At 39.6% G+C, this 19112-nt stretch overlaps 2 protein-coding genes across 12 annotated transcripts in view; one reads left to right on the top strand and one right to left on the bottom strand.

The window, feature by feature from the left end:
- Window positions 1-6670: 6670 nt before the first annotated feature.
- Window positions 6671-14865, bottom strand: WDR12 (WD repeat domain 12). The gene is made up of 13 exons (XM_083842294.1): window positions 14630-14865; window positions 14452-14546; window positions 14023-14117; window positions 13280-13386; window positions 12303-12418; window positions 11641-11795; window positions 10829-10874; window positions 10111-10196; window positions 9772-9912; window positions 9558-9663; window positions 8601-8733; window positions 7697-7769; window positions 6671-7104 (listed from the first exon to the last, which is right to left on the bottom strand). The coding sequence occupies exons 1-13, from the start codon at window positions 14845-14847 to the stop codon at window positions 7027-7029; spliced, it is 1449 nt and encodes a 482-aa protein (XP_083698420.1). The 5' UTR covers window positions 14848-14865; the 3' UTR covers window positions 6671-7026.
- CARF (calcium responsive transcription factor) overlaps window positions 14804-19112 on the top strand; it is a 36662-nt gene continuing 32353 nt past the window's right edge. The window contains exons 1-4 of one of the 11 annotated variants that reach the window (XM_083842259.1): window positions 14895-15535; window positions 17209-17297; window positions 17751-17807; window positions 18493-18543. In XM_083842259.1, the coding sequence (XP_083698385.1) occupies window positions 18537-18543 (7 nt within the window). In that variant the 5' untranslated portion in view covers window positions 14895-15535; window positions 17209-17297; window positions 17751-17807; window positions 18493-18536. Of the gene's footprint in view, window positions 14875-14894; window positions 18544-19112 lie in introns of those variants that run through there. The other 10 variants (XM_083842261.1, XM_083842269.1, XM_083842268.1 and 7 more) reach the window with 10 other exon arrangements.

The following is a 19112-nucleotide window of genomic DNA, read 5'->3' as shown; positions in this document are numbered from 1 at the left end:
GGTTCAAGCTACTTGTGCCTTACATCAGAAGTAATGAGGACCACAGACACTGAGGAAGGATTAACTTCTGGAGAATGGGTGGTAGCTTAAGCTACATAAATGCAGACATCTGACTGTGCTCATAGACTGTGGGAGATTGTTCTTCGGTACAGGAATGGTAATGTCCACGCTGTGAAGTTCCCAAAGCCCTGCTGTTAGTTACCAGGACTGCTGCTTATCACTTGAGCATCAGCTGCACTTCTTTTCTGCTTATCCCCTGTTTTTCACATGCACAGTTATTCTTCTAATAGTGTAGGAAGGACTGATAGCAGAGACATCTGCACAATAAGTGTAAATAACAACAAGGTGTGTCAAAAGCAAATACTGCTTCCCATAACAGCCCTAGTGTCATAATGTGGTCAGTAATATATGTGGGTAGAAAAATAGAGTGGCAATGTATTAGACACACAAAATGTGTGCTATATAGGGTCATTTTAGCCTGAAGATCAACAGCTGATATATTTAAAAGGAGGGAAGACTTTACAGCTTTGATCTTGATATTCCTGTGAGGAATAAAATCCTAGATATTTTCCTTATAAAACAGGGAGTGGATAGCAAAATAAGGGAAGTAAATAGCAAGAAGGTATTACTGCAGTAGGAAATAAAAAAGCCTTATATTTGTCTCTAATTTTTTTACAGTACCAGCCCTATAGAGTTCTGTGTCATAAATTATTAAAAAATAATTAGGGAAGGCCAGTAGGAAGTGGTGAAAGCAATACTCAAGCCAGCTAAGCAAAATGATCAGCTTCAAATGTGTCTGCCAAGATCTAAAAGATACAATTCAGACATCCCAAAACTGAAGATATTTTTCAGTTTCTACACTATACTGCTGCAAGCTAAGACAAGATTAGAAATAGATTTCTTTTTTTTCATCAAGACAAACTTATCTGGTACATAGTATAATATTCTTCACAACAATGATCAGTTAAAACATTATATCTTATGATCCCGTGTTTTCTCTAGCAAGCAATACTATAAATACCCCACAGATTCAGAATGGTGTATGGTGGGATGATGCATGAGTTATAAACTGTTCTCCTTGCAAAACAACTTGGCATCTTTTTAACACGACACCCTGGTTTTGTACATTTAAATGCCAGCAGATAAGTAAAACTGAAATAGGTGAGGGAATTGTAGTCTCTCTACCTTCTCATCTTTTATGAGTTCTTGCTGATTCTGTGGTGCTGGCATCTCAGGCAGTACTTTTCATACTTAAACATCTGTTATTTTGATTCCCCTGTTTAAATAGATTGGATTAGAAGGGGAGAAAACCATCTTCTCCTCCCCCTCACCATTCTGCTCTAAAGCTTAGTTACTGCGAAAACTAAGTTTATTTCCTTCCAGAAAAGGCTTTGCTGAAATGCCGCCTTTTTTTTTTTTTTCCTAAACTGGTTCTGACTCTCACTTTTCAGCTACATCAAGATACAAGGTCAAATTAATTACTGTAAAATACATTTAGGCTGTGTGTAAAGTCCTCTATGAATCTATAAGCCCATTGATTTTGATAGGCTTCACTGTCTTAACTCGTGTTCTAAAATTACAGCAGCGTGGCTGAAATCAGAATCTGTTTAAATCTCTGCTGTTTAGATCTAGGAAGCATTTAAGTTGGCATTTTAACTGCAGGAGGGTAACTATCAGAGACTATCCACTGAGAGTCTGTGTATGCTTTTAAACCTTATGGCAAAACCTTATTCTTACTTAATTTTTTTAAAAGCAAAAAATAGTTCTCCAAGAAGAGGACCACTTGCATGTTGGTGCAAGATGGGAAAAAGATCTTGTGTAATGCCAAATGCTGTTCCTTATCCCTCTTCCAAGTATTCACCTGCTGACAGGAAATTCCAGAACCTCATGCTGTGCACAAATGAGCTCCAGCAAGATTATGAACTAATAATCTAAGATCTGAAATATAAGATTCCTAATCTAAAATTGAGAGTGGAACAGTCAAATATCTCTCTGAGCTTACAAGCATCTCAAACAGATTCTGTACCCTGATGGTATTCAGTGAAATTATGTCAGATTTTGACTTTCTAATTTTAATTATATATATATATATATAAAAACTATGATCAGAAACAATTCTCAAATTAATTTGAAACTGCTAAGATTCAGGCTGAAGTTGATGCAAAACTTGAGAGAAAAGATGAGAGAGAGATCGAAGTTCATTTTTTAAATTAGGAAGTACTGTATTTACTTTAGAAGTAAAGGGAGATTAGAAAACAGATGTTTGTTGGGAATCCAAAACACATCATGTGAACAACTCTTCCTGCTAATGCACACCCATGCCACACCTTCCAGGCTCTTGTTAAAGCACATGTTTTCAGCAGATGCCTCTGGGTATCTACATCCACTGTTTGATGAGCAGTTTGCCTTCAAACTTCAAATAACACAAATGAGGGATTTATGTCACCCATCAGCCTTCAGTTCTGTATGTATTTTTAAAATGGAGAGTATAGTTCATTTGCTGTCATTCTCCCAGCCCCCAGATAACCTCTATATCACAGAAAGAAATAGTGATCTTGCTGGCAGAAACCTACATATTACACTTTGGTTAATGTGGTAAACTTGAAACTGCTAAGCTATTGTACCAGATATTAAGTGTATGCAGGGATGATGTATGCACAGGCACGGTAATGATGTCGTTTAGCGTGGAGAATAATTTAAGTCTCCTCTTTGGTGTTGAATATATTCAGAAAACAATAATGTAGTTCCAACACTAGATATCATGTTTTGGCTTGTCAAATAATAAAAATGACTGAAAATAATTAGTACTTGTTAGTGGCAGAAAAAGTGATACCATTTTCATGTATTTGTATTCTACATTTAAATTCATACTGACACTACTTACAGATGCTTACATTTATCTCTAATTTGACATCCAGCTCTGCATTAGATGTTACCGCATATTCATCTCCATTCCTTGGTGAGTTTACTTCAATTTCCAGTATTTCTGCTGCATTTTGCTGACCTGTCTTGTACGCAGAAATCCACAAGGTGTGTGTGTGTGCGGAAGTAATGAACTGGAATGTTTTTCAACAACTGGGATAGATGATTAGATGATACAGTTAAAGGGGAATGATTAAGTCAGTGAGCATTTCCCAAATGCTCTTCTAAGTGACCTCAACTGTCTGTCATGTGTAGTTTCCAGTAGCTGACTGAATGTCAGAACTTCTCTACTCTAAATTTGTAAGCCATCGATAATAGTGTGATAAGGGGAGATTTTTTGAATAAGCAATTTCAATTATTGGAACATTCTGCTATAATAAAAATTAGCATATCATTTTTCTCCATAAAGCTTTCTGTGACTGCTAGTTCCCATTCAGAGATTGTTTCAAACATTCTAAGAAATTTCTTTGCTTAAATTATATGCTGAAAATCTCAGCAGCAATCCCAGAGTGCTTATTTCAATGTTTGTTTGGTTTTATAGTCCCTTAAACTTATACTAAGATCCTCTGTGGCAACGCGATATAAATTGGTCGTGGGCTATTAGTTGGCCAATGGAATAAATTTCAAAGATATGCAAACTTGACATTTGGAAGTTCTGAATATGAATATTCAAACCAATGCAGAAATTTACATTTTTATGGTTTGAGTTATGCTTTCAGCATTCCATACAGTAAACGGCCTGATTTGGATGGTTGGTAGACTCACGCAGACTGAGCAACTGTCTTTTCTAAATCAGATTCATCCAGCTTCTCACTGGCAGCTGAAAAGGCACTCATTCCGGTGTTCATACAATTTCTAGGACAATTTTAATTGGTCACCATGACAGTTAATTCGAACCCAAGTTTTTGCCCCCTAATTTTTGGGTTCTGTGCCAAATGCTTCCGTGAAATATACTTAGTGATTCTAACTTGGTTGGACTTTTTTTTTTTTTTTTGGTATATGAATTGTAACATAAGCTACTGTAACCTGTTGCTATCTAACAGTCTGTGCAGCTCTTTGCATCTATGTGGCTTCTCTCACCTTAGCTGGCCAACCTGAGCCTTAGGCCAGCATTTGTGCTAAACCAGTGACAGCCATTTTGTTGACCTGGGTATTTGGGTAGAAATTGAGGATCAGTTATAGTTTTGCCTGTCAGAACAGGATGATTAGAATTTCTCTCTAAACAGTTACATAATTAAGGAAGACAGCTATTAAACAGAGGTGCAACAGGGATAGTTTGACAGGACAACTTGTCACAAGTATGCATTCTCAAAGTATATTTAGTAAAACCTTACAGGTAAACAATAACTAATTCTACTAACTGTGAAAATGTAGTTTCCATTAAAAGCATATTCCTTTTTCCACATACATTTTTCCTTCCAAACTTTCTGAAATATTTCTGTTTAAATTGTAGAAGTCATTTTAAGCATATGTAGTTAATCTCTCCTAACATACTTGTGCTGAAATCTTGGGAAGTATGTGGAGTTTATACTGAAAATTGATCAGCCTACACAAAACTTATTTAGGATCATACAGGATTATTTTCATTAAGGGAAAACCTTGCTACCACTAGCAGCAAAAAGCCCAAAGGTTTTTTTTTGTTTGTTTTTCTTAAAAAATAATAATAAAAAAAAGCTTCATCTCTCTGTTCCGTGTATTTTATGCATGGCTGGAGGGAGAGATGCTGGTGATTCCATGGACTTTTTTTTTTTTTAAAAAAAAGGTTATAACTGTGTGAGCTACAAGCTGTGTCAAACAAACTGATAGTGTTTCCAACGTAGGTATGCTATCAAATGTGGCAGTGGGTTAGGAAAGTGATTTGTGTTGAGAAAAGCTCTTCTATTTTACATACCTAAACTCTAGAATAATTTCCAAACGAGATGCTTGTAGAAACTTAACTGATGTGCTTGTAAAGTGACTTTTCACTGTTTCTCAGGAAGTCCAGTGGCACAGTATTCTTAACTTTCTCTGGAAGTTTAAAAAATGTATTTGGAAAATTTAGTGGGATACTATTCAATAATAAAAATGTAAGTTGCAGATAGAGAACAATAAATGACTTAATTTAAAAAATTCAGTAACCTGCAATAAGTCTACTTGTCATTTGCATAATTCAGCAAAGTTTTGTGCGTTGGCCAAGAAGATTCTTAAAAAAAAAAAAGGCAGAACCTTATAAAAATGGTGTCAGACTTCAGTTTGGTAACTGAAGTGTTTAAGCTGTGAGGAGAATAGTTCAAAAAAATATGCAAAACTTAATTTTACATTATAAAATGAGTTTAATCTTAATTGACTTTTTAGGACTTGTGCTTAGGCTTCCTTCAAAAATCAACTGACAACTCAGTTCTGAACAAGAAATGACGACTCAAGCGATCTTATTTACAAAAAGATGAAAACTGAATTGTTCTTCAGTTTAGCAGAGGAGAGACTGGAACTGATTAAATTTAAACTCTAGGGCTGAGTTTTATTTTTATCAATTGATGATTAAATAATAAAGTGACTTGCTTAATTGTAAGATTTTCCCATTACTTTTTACAGAAATTTGTTGTTGATTTTTTCCCACATGAAATAATGACATTTTTAATATAGCAGGGCCAATTAGTTAAAAAAGTTTTATGGAGAATTTTTGTGTTGAGAGGGAAGGGAAGAGTAATATGGAGTAGGTCTAATTTCTGTGAACAGACGTGAAACAGACATGAAATTTTTGAGGCAATTTTCACTAAGATCTAGTACAACCATGTTGGTCTTACGTTGAATAGTCTGGCAATAGATCCTGTGCCAAATTCATATAAATGCTTTGAAATATTTTATTATGAATTAAACACAATTTCTTATTAAACGATGTGTGGGTAGGAGCAAAACCCACAAGTCTGGAGGCAGTTAGACATACTGAGACTGATGTTCAAGAATGCCAAAATGATGCTGAAACAGACAACTTGCTCTATCTGTAAACAAATGACTGCAGCCTTTGGCCATTCTGTGCTGTTCTCCACAAAGAGGTATTAAAAAAGAAATCACCAAACAGTTCCTATTCATACAACTCCCTCTATTAGTGTGCATATGTATGTCTGCGTAAGTTTTGCATACTCACAAATTTATGTGAAAGAGGCACTTAAAATGGAATACCAAATTTTACATTTTTTTTCCAAACAGTTTGCTGTTTAAATGTCTTGAAACACTTATTTCTAGTAAATATATTTCTTGTAAGTATTAATTGCATTTGTCCTATTTATCCTAGAAATATTATATATAAGACAGAAGGAGAGTTCAGTCCGTGCAGAGTTTAAAAAGCAGCTCTGCCATTCTGGTATAGATTTTGGAAGTTAGAAATACAACTTCAGTGTCTGAGTATTCTACAGATTCAGATTTTAAACTATATTGATAGGATGATTTAGATGCAAGTTGGGTTATAATCAGGTAGCTGACTTTGTTCAATTGGTTTTGATATTTTTGATAGATTTCACTCCAGTAATTAACTGAAATTAACTTGTGACCTGACTGTGTTGTAAAAAGTGTTTTATAATAATCTAGTAGTATATGATGCTAGTTCAGATTTTGTTTCACCATCTACATTTGCACTGCAAACATACTAAGTGTTATCCTGAAAAGCAGACTGGGTTTGTCAGTAAAGGACCTAATCTTAAGAACTGCCAACCGCCGTACTGAAAGGAGAGTTGAGTCTGATTTTTACGTGAAGTGAGGCACTAAAACAGTGAACTATAGACAAAAGTTTATTTTTTTTAAAGGGAAGGGTAAACTCAAAAATAATTTAGTCCAGTGAGTAATTTTTCTTTAAGTGTCAGGAACAGTTTACTGTTAGTAACAGGTCTATACAAATAGCCATTTAAAAGATCTTAAATTGAAAGCAATTGACAAGGGAGGAAACAGCCTTTGCTTTGTTTCACAGTAATCATGTTTGAAGCTGCTGGTTGTCATTCTGTTGTTATGGATACAGGTTAGTAATACAAAAAATAGGAACAACCGCTCTCTGAGCAACAAAAACCTCCTTCAGGTGTTAACGGAGTGACTGCTGCAAAATGTTTTTTAAAAAAATCTTCTGGCTGTTGTCCTTCATGCTCCGACATCAGAGGCTGTGGCTGGGTATCTGTAGCAATACAGTTTGTTGTCTGCACCACCACTCAATAGTAACTGGTGACAGGAAAAGAAAATTGTGATTAATATCAGAACTAAGCAAAATACCCAAACAAAATGTAAAAGATGCTGATCTCCTTTGAAGACATGAACAGGAAAAGCAACAAATAATGAACTGTTAATGCATGACTAAAACTCAAACTGTGAAAGCAACAGTCTCTTACCCTCCTCCTGAAATTAGGAGAAAAAGGTTTTGTGGAAAACTTCTAAAGCTCTTCCTGCCTTTTCCTGTTTCCTAACAGGAACCATATTGAGAGTTTTAAACATTAACAAATATTTTCTTAATTTTATGCATGTGTGTACCAGAAGTAGCAGAACAGCTTGCTATAGAGGATTATAAAGTTCCTCCATTCTACATGCGATGCTGTGCCATAGCTCTCAGTTCATGCTGCTCTTTTAGTCTCCATGACAGCAAACAGTACCTTGGAACGTGTTTTTTGTTTCTTTTTTTAACCCACTGTTAACCAAAGCAACTACTCCAACTTCCTGATGTCTTCCACCATTAAGCATAAAGGAAGAAATATTGCTTAAAGCCCGCTTCCTAACCACAATGTATATAAATAGAGTAACTTGCTTTTTGGATTCTTACCCCTGTTTCTGTCCAGTCCACACACAAAACCTTATCTTCGTGAGCTGCCAAGTCATACAGAGGAGCTTTGCAACTGGTAAAACACAGGTATTTACAGTCACACATTTGAAATTGTGAGCAATTATAGTCAGCAAAATTGGTTCCTGGAAGAAATACTATCACAATGGTATCACACAGATGTGGTCTTAGCAGTTAAACACTTTAACAATGTATGGATCTCCACTGTCTGTGATGTTTCCACTGCTTTCTCCACAGCTGTTTACATTAGTTTTAACCTCTCTCACATCTCCAAAGAGAAAAGCAGCAATGTTTCTCAGCTTCTTCCAAACTACTTTGAGACCAAAGTATGACTTTTTTTTTTTTAGGAACAGTTTATTATATATTTTTTCTTCCACTTAGATACTGATTGACTGTATTTTTTTCCAGAAAAAGCCATTTATATCTTTTGAATGCAAACCAATTCATTCTTCGGAAATTTGTTATGAAAGTTCTGAAAAGAGTAGCAAGTTCATTATTCATGCTATTAGGCTCATTTTATAGAAATAGCATGTGTTTTGTTCATTGAAGTAGAGCAACGTGTAACAGACTTTCTGCTGTTCTTAATCCCAGTAGCAATGTCAGAGTTCCTGCCTTCTGCATTTCAATCCATGCTGTTCTTAATGCCAAGTCAATCATGTGCTGGAACACCATACAGCTCTTTCAGATATTAAGCCATAGGTCATCATGTTGATTACAAATATTTTTCTTCCTTTCAATATATGCTTGACTTCTGAATCCTAGAGGATTTCCAGAAATACCAAAGGAGTTTCCAATAAATTTCTCAGACTGATCTCACTATTTCATTAGGTTAACTGATGCTGTAAGCTTACATTCCTTTGACTAGTAAGGAACACATTTATTTTACCTCCTTGTGTCCCACAGCTTCACAATGTTGTCCAGAGAACCAGAGATCAGCTGATGCTCATGGGTGGGTGACCACTTCACAGATGTCACCCAGCCTGTGTGAGAAGTCAGAGACAGGAGAACCAAGGAGCCATCTGGACAAAAGAGAAAAGCTACTCAGCAGATGTCAACTGAAACAGGCCCTTTAAGATGCATCCAAAATCCAGTGGAAAAAAAAAAGTCGGCAACACATTTGTGTTCAAGGTAAGTGTTGATATCCTGATACCCTGCAATTCTAATTTCAGAAATCAAAGTGAACTTGAAGAAAGTGAACGTTGGGGAAAAAAAAAAAAAGCTACCCAAGTTCTGGTAAAAAGAATTTAAAACCATCAAAATGTATTTTCTAGTCCCTAAACTCTCTTTACATTTGAGATTTTTGAAAAGAAAAAATAATAAAAAAATGTTTTTATTATTAACAAATAAGATAAATACTGTTATACTGTTGAACTCTGGATGAGATTTATAGATGCTAAACAAGTAAATATGTCTATGAAATAAATCTGGCTGATTCAGTCATAACTGACTAGCAGTCCTGTCAGAGATCATACCACTATAGCATAAAGAAGTGACTACTATTTTACTTTAATGATGGTCCTACCTACCAATAGAGGGACTGAATCTTTTTTTTAAAAAAGTTCAGGTTTTGCAAATACACAGTTGAATATACATTAATAAGTTTGAAGAAAAAAGGACAATCTAAGCTGAGTTCTCTAAATTACTAGGTAAAAAATCAAAGAAGTCTTGTACCAAGTTACAGAAAATAGAACTACTGCCTGTATTTAACAAAAGCTTCCAAATGGCTTGTTTCAAGCAGAGGCACCAGAAAACAGTTTTTGAAATGTCTCCTAGCAGGGAGAAATTCTGATTTTTGAGGGGGGGAAAAAAAAAAGACTTCACAAACATGCATATTTTGTTTCACCTTTGCTGCGAGGATCCCATAGTCTAATATGTCTGTCAGTGCTCCCAGATGCAAGACGTCGACAAAGTGTTGAGTAGGAGACAGAATTAAACACTTTGTTTCCTGTCTGTCAAAAGAAAAAGAACAAAAAATTGGGGGGAGGGGCTACTGTTTTTGAACAGCTTTTATCTTTAAGCTGGACATTAGTTGAATATACCAAGTACAGTGATCTCACCAAAGTTGATTTGAGACCTCCTGTCTCAGCATCCCAGAGCTTAATGGTATGGTCCCATGATGCACTGCAAATTTCTTCAGCCTCTGACCACAGCACGGAGGAGATGGCTTCTGTGTGGCCAGAGAGGGTTGCCAGGGGAGTCTAGGATTTAAAAGTGAGAAGAGATTAGATTGAGTATCATTTATACATTTGTTCTTTCAATAAATAAAAGGAAGCATCTGATCGTTCTCAGGCACATCATAGAAATTTTTTGGTCTAATAAATATTAACAAATAACAATTACTTTCTACGGTCACACTTTTCAAATAAAATCCTGGACAAACCTGGAGTTCATCTTACCCTTGTTAGTCCCAACTGTTCTGTTTTCTGCTTCTTCCGTGGTCTGTTTGCTGCTTCTTCCATTTCATCCTCTTCATCTGTAGGGACTATGACAAAAGACAGACCTGATCTAGAGGTTTCTGAAGTTGTAATAGTATTTTTAAGACCATCCTGCCTCACCAAAAATCCCAACAGTAAGTCAAGTGTGGGGGTAAACAGAATCTTTCTTTTAGATACAGTACCTACATATATACACGAAACTGGAAAAATATGACTTGTAACAGTGAAAGAGAACATGCAGATAAAAAAAAAAAAAGATTACTGTTTCTAGAAAAGACCTGTCTTATTGTCCTCCATACTGTGGTGTTGATAGACCAGAAAAATAACCCACAAACCTTTGTTATGTAGAGTCTATATTAAAACCTGCATGTTTAAATATAACAGACACGAAGTATTGTGTTCTAAATAAAACAGCAACAGGTTGTTAATAACCACACCTGAAATTGTTACCACCCAAAACAATAATTTAAAATAGTTATGTACAGGCTTGCAAAGCTATTGTCATGTCTGTGTCCTGTCCTGTTCCCCTCCTCCCCCGTTCCCTCCCAAAAAAGTTAGAGCTTGCTTTTAATTTTAATCTCAATTAATTTCTTTATAAAGTATTCATGTATCCATCATGCAGGCTGTCATAAGTACAGTTCTGAAGACAGCCAAGGATCCTAGACTAGATTTATCTTACCTGCAGACCAGATCTTTAACATTTTATCCCAAGACCCACTGCAGAACTGTAAAAATAGAAACATTTTGTTAAAAGTTGATCCAGACAAGCCTTGTAGGCCATACTAAGTGTACAGATCCTGCTTGAAAAAAATTAACCAATGGATTCTGTGCTCCTCGAATGAGACCAAAGAAGTTTTTGTATAGATCAAATTCCTCTCCCGCCCCCCCCCCGCTTTCTTTGCAGGAAGAATATCTACAAAATATCTCTTTCTTTCATCACCAGATTTTAATCCTTTTGTTACTGAGGCAAGCTGAGAGGGGTGACTCTACCTTCGGTGTGAATGCTCTTATATACTTAAGTCCTGAAGGGAAAGGACCTCTTCTGTCACTTGCTTTTTCTGAATATCACTCTTGAAATGTTTTTTCCCATTCAAAACTACTGTGGAAATATAGGTTGAATTTGAAAATAGTTCATTATAACCTGTATTCATGTCTGTCAAATGCAATGTTTCCTTAAAAATAAACATACAGCTTCACTCAACGGAAGTCAAAAGGAGCAGTATAATGGCTTGTGCTATCTAAAGTCACCTTCAGCTTTTTGTGATACTTTGTGAATATCACAAGTAAGTGCACTGCTTTGTTTGAAAAGATTATCTAGTGTTGATGTAGCACATAATCTTTAATAACCATCATTTATAACAGGAATGGAAAAATCAGTGTGTTGGTCAAAATAACACAATGACCAGTGATACCCAGGGCCAAAAAAATATGTTTTTGAGATATAGGATGCTAACATCCCAAAAGACAGGTTTCTTTTAAGAAGTCACTCACTTTAGTTCGCGTGCAATCAACAGCTATGGAGTCCACGCTCCCAGCATGCCCCCTGCAGCAGTGAAGGGCTTTCACTTTGTTTTTCTCTGCATTCCACTCCCAGAGCAGGATAGTTTGATCCATAGATGCACTGAGTAACAGGCAGGATAAACTATCTGAGGAAGAAAGAAGTCATGTTCACACCAAATTCAGCTTACCAAAGCATTCGTAGTAATTATCCTAGTTGAAGATGAAATAGTAGATAGAAACCCAGACATGTCTCAGTTTACACTGTTATTCTGCAAGTACAATTAATGTAAATATGCATACAAATATTTACAGATAAAGACTGAAAGGATGATAGACAACATGAATTCTAAACTACAACATTCATTACTGTAATGGTGCCAGTAAAAGAAGCTGTTAACTTCATTATCAAGACTTCTGACAAGAGGCTGAAGTCATTTTTAACATCTAGATTTCTAGACATGGTCCTGGGCAACATGTTGAAGGTGTCCTCTTTGAGCAGGGGGCTTGGACCAGATGATTTCGAGAGGTCTCTTCCAACCATAACTATTCTGTGATTATTGAATAGTCATTCACTGTCATTTCAACATAGTCAACACTGACATTTATCCCCCAATAAATCAAGCTATTACTGTTCCCATAATATATATGCTGACCTTGCTTCACCCATGCCACATCCTTCACTACTTCTGTATGCCCAGCTATTGTCATGATGGATTTTCCTTCCAAAGACCAGATTCGAGCAGTCTGATCATAGCAGCCAGTTAATATCCTGCAAAATACAGAATTTGAAGCATTCTTGTCTTTAAAAACAAACATTTTTATGAAAGAACACACCAACCAGAAACTGAGAAAAAATATTAACATAGTAACTGGTTACCTGAAATGAATTTAAAATGTAACTACTTTCTATTAAAAAACAAACAAAACTTGGAAAAGTTAAAAAAAAAAAATAATCTTTTTGTTACAGTGCAAGGCTTTGTTAAAACCTACAAGTGCAAGGCTAGGAGTACAGGAGAAGAGCAATGAGAGGGAGTACTGCATATTCTGGTAGGTGAAACTTAATATCTCATACATTATTTAAAATAAAAGATAATAATATGCTATTATTGTAGTATGTTACATGAGAATCTCAAAGCACTTTCAAGCCATTATTTAATAGAGGAGCATGGCCTAGCTGTTTGGAAATAAATTTAAAAATATTGTAGAAAAGGACGATTATAAGTGCATTTTAAAGAAAAGCTCTGCACAAAGCTACACAATTGTATTTGTTGCTACATGAATGTCACATTTGAAGTCTAAAGGATTTAAGCTTTAAAATAGAAATCTTGGTGTCCTTTAAGAAATAGTGAGCAGTATTTGTGTTATCGATTTCTACTAACAGCATCCCAAGCAGTTGTTTTCTGCTGTGCTAAAGTTGCTGTCAGCAGAGAACAGAGGTGTTAAAACCAAACCCCTTACAAAAGCAAGTAGTATCTGACTGACTTGCTAGGTTAAAAAGAAAGATCAAAACAGATCAAGAAAAAAAAACAGACTTTTAAAGATACAGAATAGGACTTCATTTGACACCGTGTAGTCCTCTGCATACAACAGGAATAAGTAATACAAACTTAGAACTGGGTTAGTGTGGTACCATTCTTCAGTGGCTTGAACAGAACTGATCCAGTCATCATGGAAGATGCACTCCTCTGGCTGAGGGGCCATATATTTCTCCACATACTCTATTTCCACCACTTCTTCCTGAGCTCACAGACAGAAGATTTATTTAGTGCAGTTTATTTTTTCTTAATAGCAATAGTACTTAAGTTTAGTTTGATGCAAATATACAAGTTTATTGAACAAAGGTCTTGGTATCCAAGTATTATTGCTTTCCATAGTTTTAGCAAGTTACAATTAATGGCAAGCTGAAAGCAAAACAAAATAATTACAGTTTTCAGGTTCCTCTTTACTGTATCTACCTATGTAAAAGTTGTGTCTAAACTAATCCATGAATTTGACTTTTCTAGAGGTGATGCTAACCTCTCCCTTTATCTCTCAATGTAACTAAGCACAGGAAGCTAAAACATGTTAGTGATGAACTACATGCAACAAGAATTTACCCTCTAAATTGTATAAAGACAACAGGTTGGATTAATGGTGTTTCTTGCACTGCTCAGTCCTGTACTACCTAATCATTCTGCAGTTGAGAACGGCTTGAAACATACAGGGACTTCTGTGTAAATCAGGAAAGGAGAAAACCTGAGCAAGGAAACTTTTCACAAGTTTAGAGATTCACCTAGTTAGGGTGACAGGGTAATATCTTGATTAGACTGAGGTATGTTGGCTAAATCTGTTCTGTTATCCCACTGGAAGCGAAAGAAAGCGAGCGTGACTTACCGTGGAGATATTTTCCATCTCCATGTGTGTGACCAGCGGCATACGCAAGAACTGGCCATTGATAAGGAAGTCAAATTCCACATATTTGTGGTCAGCTGAAACAAAGCAGAATTCACTCTCAGGTGCTGCTATTTAACTGATGCCATCAAGAACAACCTCGCTCTGTGGCTGGCTCAGGGGAACAGAGCCAGCATGAGCATAAAAAGCCCAGCCAGGAGGCCAGCCACGGGGCTTTTCCGCTGTCACGCGTGGGCAGCCCACGGCGTTACGCGAGACAAGCGCAAGGGAGGCTCGCTGAGAGCCACGGGGGCTCTGACGGCTGCCTGCGACCGCCCGCCGCTCCCCGGGCCCCTCCGTGCGGCCCCGGCCCGGCCCCGAAGCGCAGGGCCGAGGCGGGGCCTGCGGCGGAGCCCCCGGCCCGGCACCTACCGTCGGCGGCCACCAGCAGCTTGTTGATGAGGTGGCTGAGGTCCGTGATCTCGGAGGCCGCGGGCACCGAGAAGGGCACATCCTCTACGGCGTACCTGCGGGCACACGGCGCCGTTAGCCGGCCCTGCGCGGGGGCCTCCCCGCACCCCCCACCCGGCCCAGCCCGGGGCGGCCTCACCTGGGGTTCTCGGTGCGGAACCGCGCCGTGAGCTGCGCCATGGTGCCGGTGCCGGTGGTGCTGCTGCTGGTGGTGGTGGCGCCGGGGGTGCTGCAGCGCCCGGCCCGCCCGTGCCCCACGCGGCCGCAGCCCCCGCCAGGCCGCGCGCCGCTCACCGCTGCCGGCGCGCCCCCTGCCGGCCGGTGGGCGCCGCGCGTGCGCCGAGGGGCGGCTTCCATGGCGGCGCCGGCGGGAGCCGAGGCGAGGTGGGGCGGGCTCGCTCCGGGGGTCGGGGCCGCGCTCCCCTCGCCCCCGGGCGGGGGGAGAGCGGCGGGGCGGGGGCGCGGTGCCCCGCGGCGAGGGGTGGCAGGGGGTCGGCGAAGGCAGCCTCGCGGTGGCCGGGCTGACGGGGCGCCGCCCCCTCGCCGAGAGGCGGCGGCCGGCCCTGCCCTGCCCTGCGGCGGCGGGGAAGGTCCTGCCCCGGGTGGCGGCGGGCCGGCAGCGCGGAGGGGAGCCGAGCACCCCGGGGTGGGGGGCGCCAGCACCTGCGGCTCGCCTCTGCCGTTGGTTCTCCCGCCCCTCCGCGGCGCCCCCGGCAGCGGGCGGGGCCCAGCCCCAGCGCCCCCGCGCCCCCCGGAGCCGCCCCCCGGTTCTCTGGGGGGTCCCCCCGGGCCCCGCCAAGCACCCGGGCGCTTCCCGAACCTTCCGTGCGCCTCGTGCCGTACCCGCCTGCTCCTGCACCGCGGGCACGAGCTGAGTCTCGAGCCCGGCACGAGCTAACGTTAAGGTAGTTCAGCCGTCTGCTTGAGGACAGTGCTCTGCTCCAGTTTCGTCCCTGTTACATTTCGCTGTAATTCATGCCCTTTATAATGGTTTGCTTGTCAGAGCGGTGTCACCAAAGGCAGCTTTTTCAGAGGGAGCGTTGTGGTAAGCTTTGCAATTATTTTAAATCTTTTTATAAAACCTCCTAATTATTATAGGGAAAACTGAGGAAGAATTGTTAGTGAGGCTTCCAACTGTATGTATTTCCTGTCATGAAGTGTAAACTGAGGCCAAGATGAGGCACGTTGCTATCAGCAGCGCTGAAAACGTGAACTTAGCAGTCGAGCTTTGGTTTATCTTTTTCTTCTTTTAACACGGGTGCACGCTGAAGACTCCTGTCTGTAAATGTAAGAGAATGGGCCTATTATCCAAATGGGCTCACTTGTTTTCTTTAAGTTCAGTTTTCTTCTAAGAGAAGAGAGACTAAAACCTTGCAGAATTCCCTCAGTGTTAAAATAACTTGATCTGGGATTTTGGAAGGCAGTACTTCTCTTTGCGTCTGCCTGTACATAGCCCTCAGAAAGAGTCCTTATAACTGAGGGAAGGCAGAAACACACAGTCATGTGAGACCTGAGAGTTACATTGGTCTAGAACTGGTGTATTTGTAGAGACCAGTGGTTTATAGGTGTTGCCATAGAATAAAGAATTGGAGGCAAAAAAATGCAGAAATCCAGTACTCCACCTGAACGTAGGCATAGAAGTAGCTAGTCAGCAATAGGATTTTAAAGTAGTGCTATTTCAACTTTTGTGTTAGTCTTTGAATTGTTCATGTGCTAAGAAGCAGCATGGGGACTTCTGGTTTATTGAGAAGATTGAATGCAGCTGTTACACGAGTGGTTCACCTCAGAATGGATGTAGAAATCCTGGTCCTGTTGGGAAAACTTGACGTTACACAAGCTATGTCTGCGGATGGCACGCTGAGAACCTAGTGTGTGCAATAGGAACCCCAGCATGCACAGCCGTACCATTGGGGAGCCCTTGGTAGCTGCATAGCCTGAGGTCTGCCTGCCTTTTGCTGAGTGATCTTGTTTGTCTTTGGAACTGAACTGCTGATGGTAGTATAGTATAGTAAGCTACATTGCAGTGCCTGATGACTGCTCTCTTGAAGATCCTGTCAGTAAGACTTCTTAAAATACTAGTGATGATTGCAATACTTACCTGTGCTAGCTTCTGTGCTAGTTTCTGAGGCTGCCAGCTCTCTGTGGAGTCAAACCGAGGGCAGCAGCAGCTGCAGATAGCACTTTATTTTGAGCAGGGTGCTTCTCAATGGGGAGGCAGGGTGACAGAAGCGGTGCTGCAGCATTAGGGTGCTGACCCTTGGGTGGGGAGCAGCCATGAAGCACTGGGCTTGGCAGAGAGCAGCACGTAGGTGGCTCTCCTGGTGCTGTGCTCAGCCTGAAGCTGAGGCACAGAGCTGCCTGTGCTTGAGCTGTGCATGGGGGATACAGCTGTTGATCCAGTTTTTACACTAACATTAAACTCCCACCTTTCTCCCTCAACGTCTTGCTAAAGGTAGCAAGCCATGGTGTTACATACGTGTCACAAAAATTTCAAATGTAAAACATTTATGAAAAGGAGGGATACTTGTGTATTATTCACTTTTTCATGACAAATATCCACGTGTATATCTATAAACAGGATTTAGTTGTCTGATTTGGAGAATTTGTTGGCAATATTTATCTAACTATGCCATTTATTAGTTATGTACATGCTTCTAAGCATCTATATAACAGTATATTTCTTTAGGACAAAAAAAGAACTTTTTTTTTTTTTTTTAGGGTTGCACAGAACTTAGGCTGATGCAATCTGGATGGTTGAACCATGAAGTTCACTCCTGGGGTGATGTGTGTGCCGGTTGCTTGCCTAGGTTAGAATACTGATTATACAAGGTCACTGAACAGAAATATACTGAGGGTGTCTTTTAAACACCAAGATACAACTTCAGGCTCAAGCTATTTCTGTTCTACTTACGACAGGAAGCTGGAAAAATACCATTGTATGTTTGCCCTGCTGCTATCATTTTTCACTGGGCTGTTATTAACTAGCCTGTTAGATACAGAGCGTTGGGCTGCTCTGGCCACAGGTCAGCGCTGAGACAGCCATCCCCGCGCTCTGTGGCAGGGTTGCGGCATGCTCAGAGCACGCACCATCGCCTTTTGTTCAACGAACATCTTCAGGTGGTCTCTAACAGCTGAAAGTGCTGCCCTGGCAAAACCAACATATATTTATGTCTTTTAATTGGGGGACACTGGTTGAGTGATGATGAAATCTAGTTCTGTCTGGCATGGATTTTTATTTTTTTTTCCATTGTCTGTTTCAGATATTTAAACTGAAAGATCTCATAACTGTTCTCAGACCCAAAGCTACAAAATACTTGGTAAACATGATTAACTTCATTTAGAGCTTGGTTTGGAGTGTCTTCACTCGAAAATTGAAAGGAAAAATGGATCTGCTTTAGAATATTTATTATATTGAGCACTTGAGCAGCTTAACTTCATAATGTTGTTCATATAAGTAAGATGCTTTATTCATCTCCAGAAGCTAAGGAGATGTTGGTCTACTTTGCCCACGGTCCTTTATATTTTTTCAAAGAAAAATAAATTTATGCTTTCAGAGTCGTACAGTTCTTTCCAAAAGGCTTTCTAGCCTCTTACATTCTCCTTACTAAAGCTGTAAATGGTTTAGATGCCACAGCTGAGACAGTCCATCTGAAGGAATTTACTGTGTGATGAAGAACATAAAGCTGGTAGGAGTTGTGTTCTAACATAATGCTGCCTGTCTCTAAAATAAATACTGAAGAGAAAAATCCAAAGCATCTTTCTCCCTCCTCCAATACAAATTGCAGGAATTAAGTTTTGTTCTATTCATTTTGGCGTATTACGTGCGTACTGGAATGTATATATATAGTTTAGTAATGTAGAGGCCAGGTTAATTTGTCTTTTTGTTTAGTTCCTTATAAATATTTGGGGTTGGTCACTGCTTTAAAGGCTGTGCTGGCTAGGTGAAAGCCTTATCCTGTGACTGTGGCAATTCACTGTCTTGTATTCTCTGTTTGCTTGAAGGTTTGTAATGGGCAGCTGAGCTCCTTGAACGACTTTTCTTTGGGATGGGAGGTAAATCTCCAAAGTGCTGAGAACTCTGTTTTTTGTCTTTCATCCTGTGATTCACGCCAAGCTTTGTTCTGAATGTCTGGCATTTTTTGTGCCCAAAGCTTCCAGCTGTAGTCTAACAATAAGTAATTTTCTGTCATTTAAATGTTGTTTTATACCCCTTTAAAACAAACACAATTTACTTCAAGATGGCTGTGTGACCGAGTTGGGTAATGCACGTCCTGAGTGTTTACTGTGGAAGTAGATGAATAATATTTTCATAAAGCAGTGCTGACGTATCTGTAAGTACTAAGGATCTCTAGATGTGTATAGATAAGTGCTTGTGGACATGTCTAGATGAAAAGCGTAAGAACGCATATTGTCTGTTTTGTATCTGTGTGCACAATGACAAGTCAAGCAAATTTTCTTGTACAAGGTGTTAAACTATATTCCTGAAGGAACACACTGCAATTTCTCTGCAGTGTGTAATAAAGTGGTAAAGAAGCAAGGGCTTTTTATCTTGAGGGCTTTGTTTTTAGCTTGCAATGGGGTTAGAACCTGTAAAACTTAGATCTTTAACACCAGAAAAAATC

The sequence above is a fragment of the Anser anser genome (genome assembly GCF_964211835.1).
Source record: "Anser anser genome assembly, chromosome: 6".
NCBI lineage: Eukaryota > Metazoa > Chordata > Aves > Anseriformes > Anatidae > Anser > Anser anser.
This window is presented reverse-complemented; position numbering and strand designations above follow the sequence as displayed.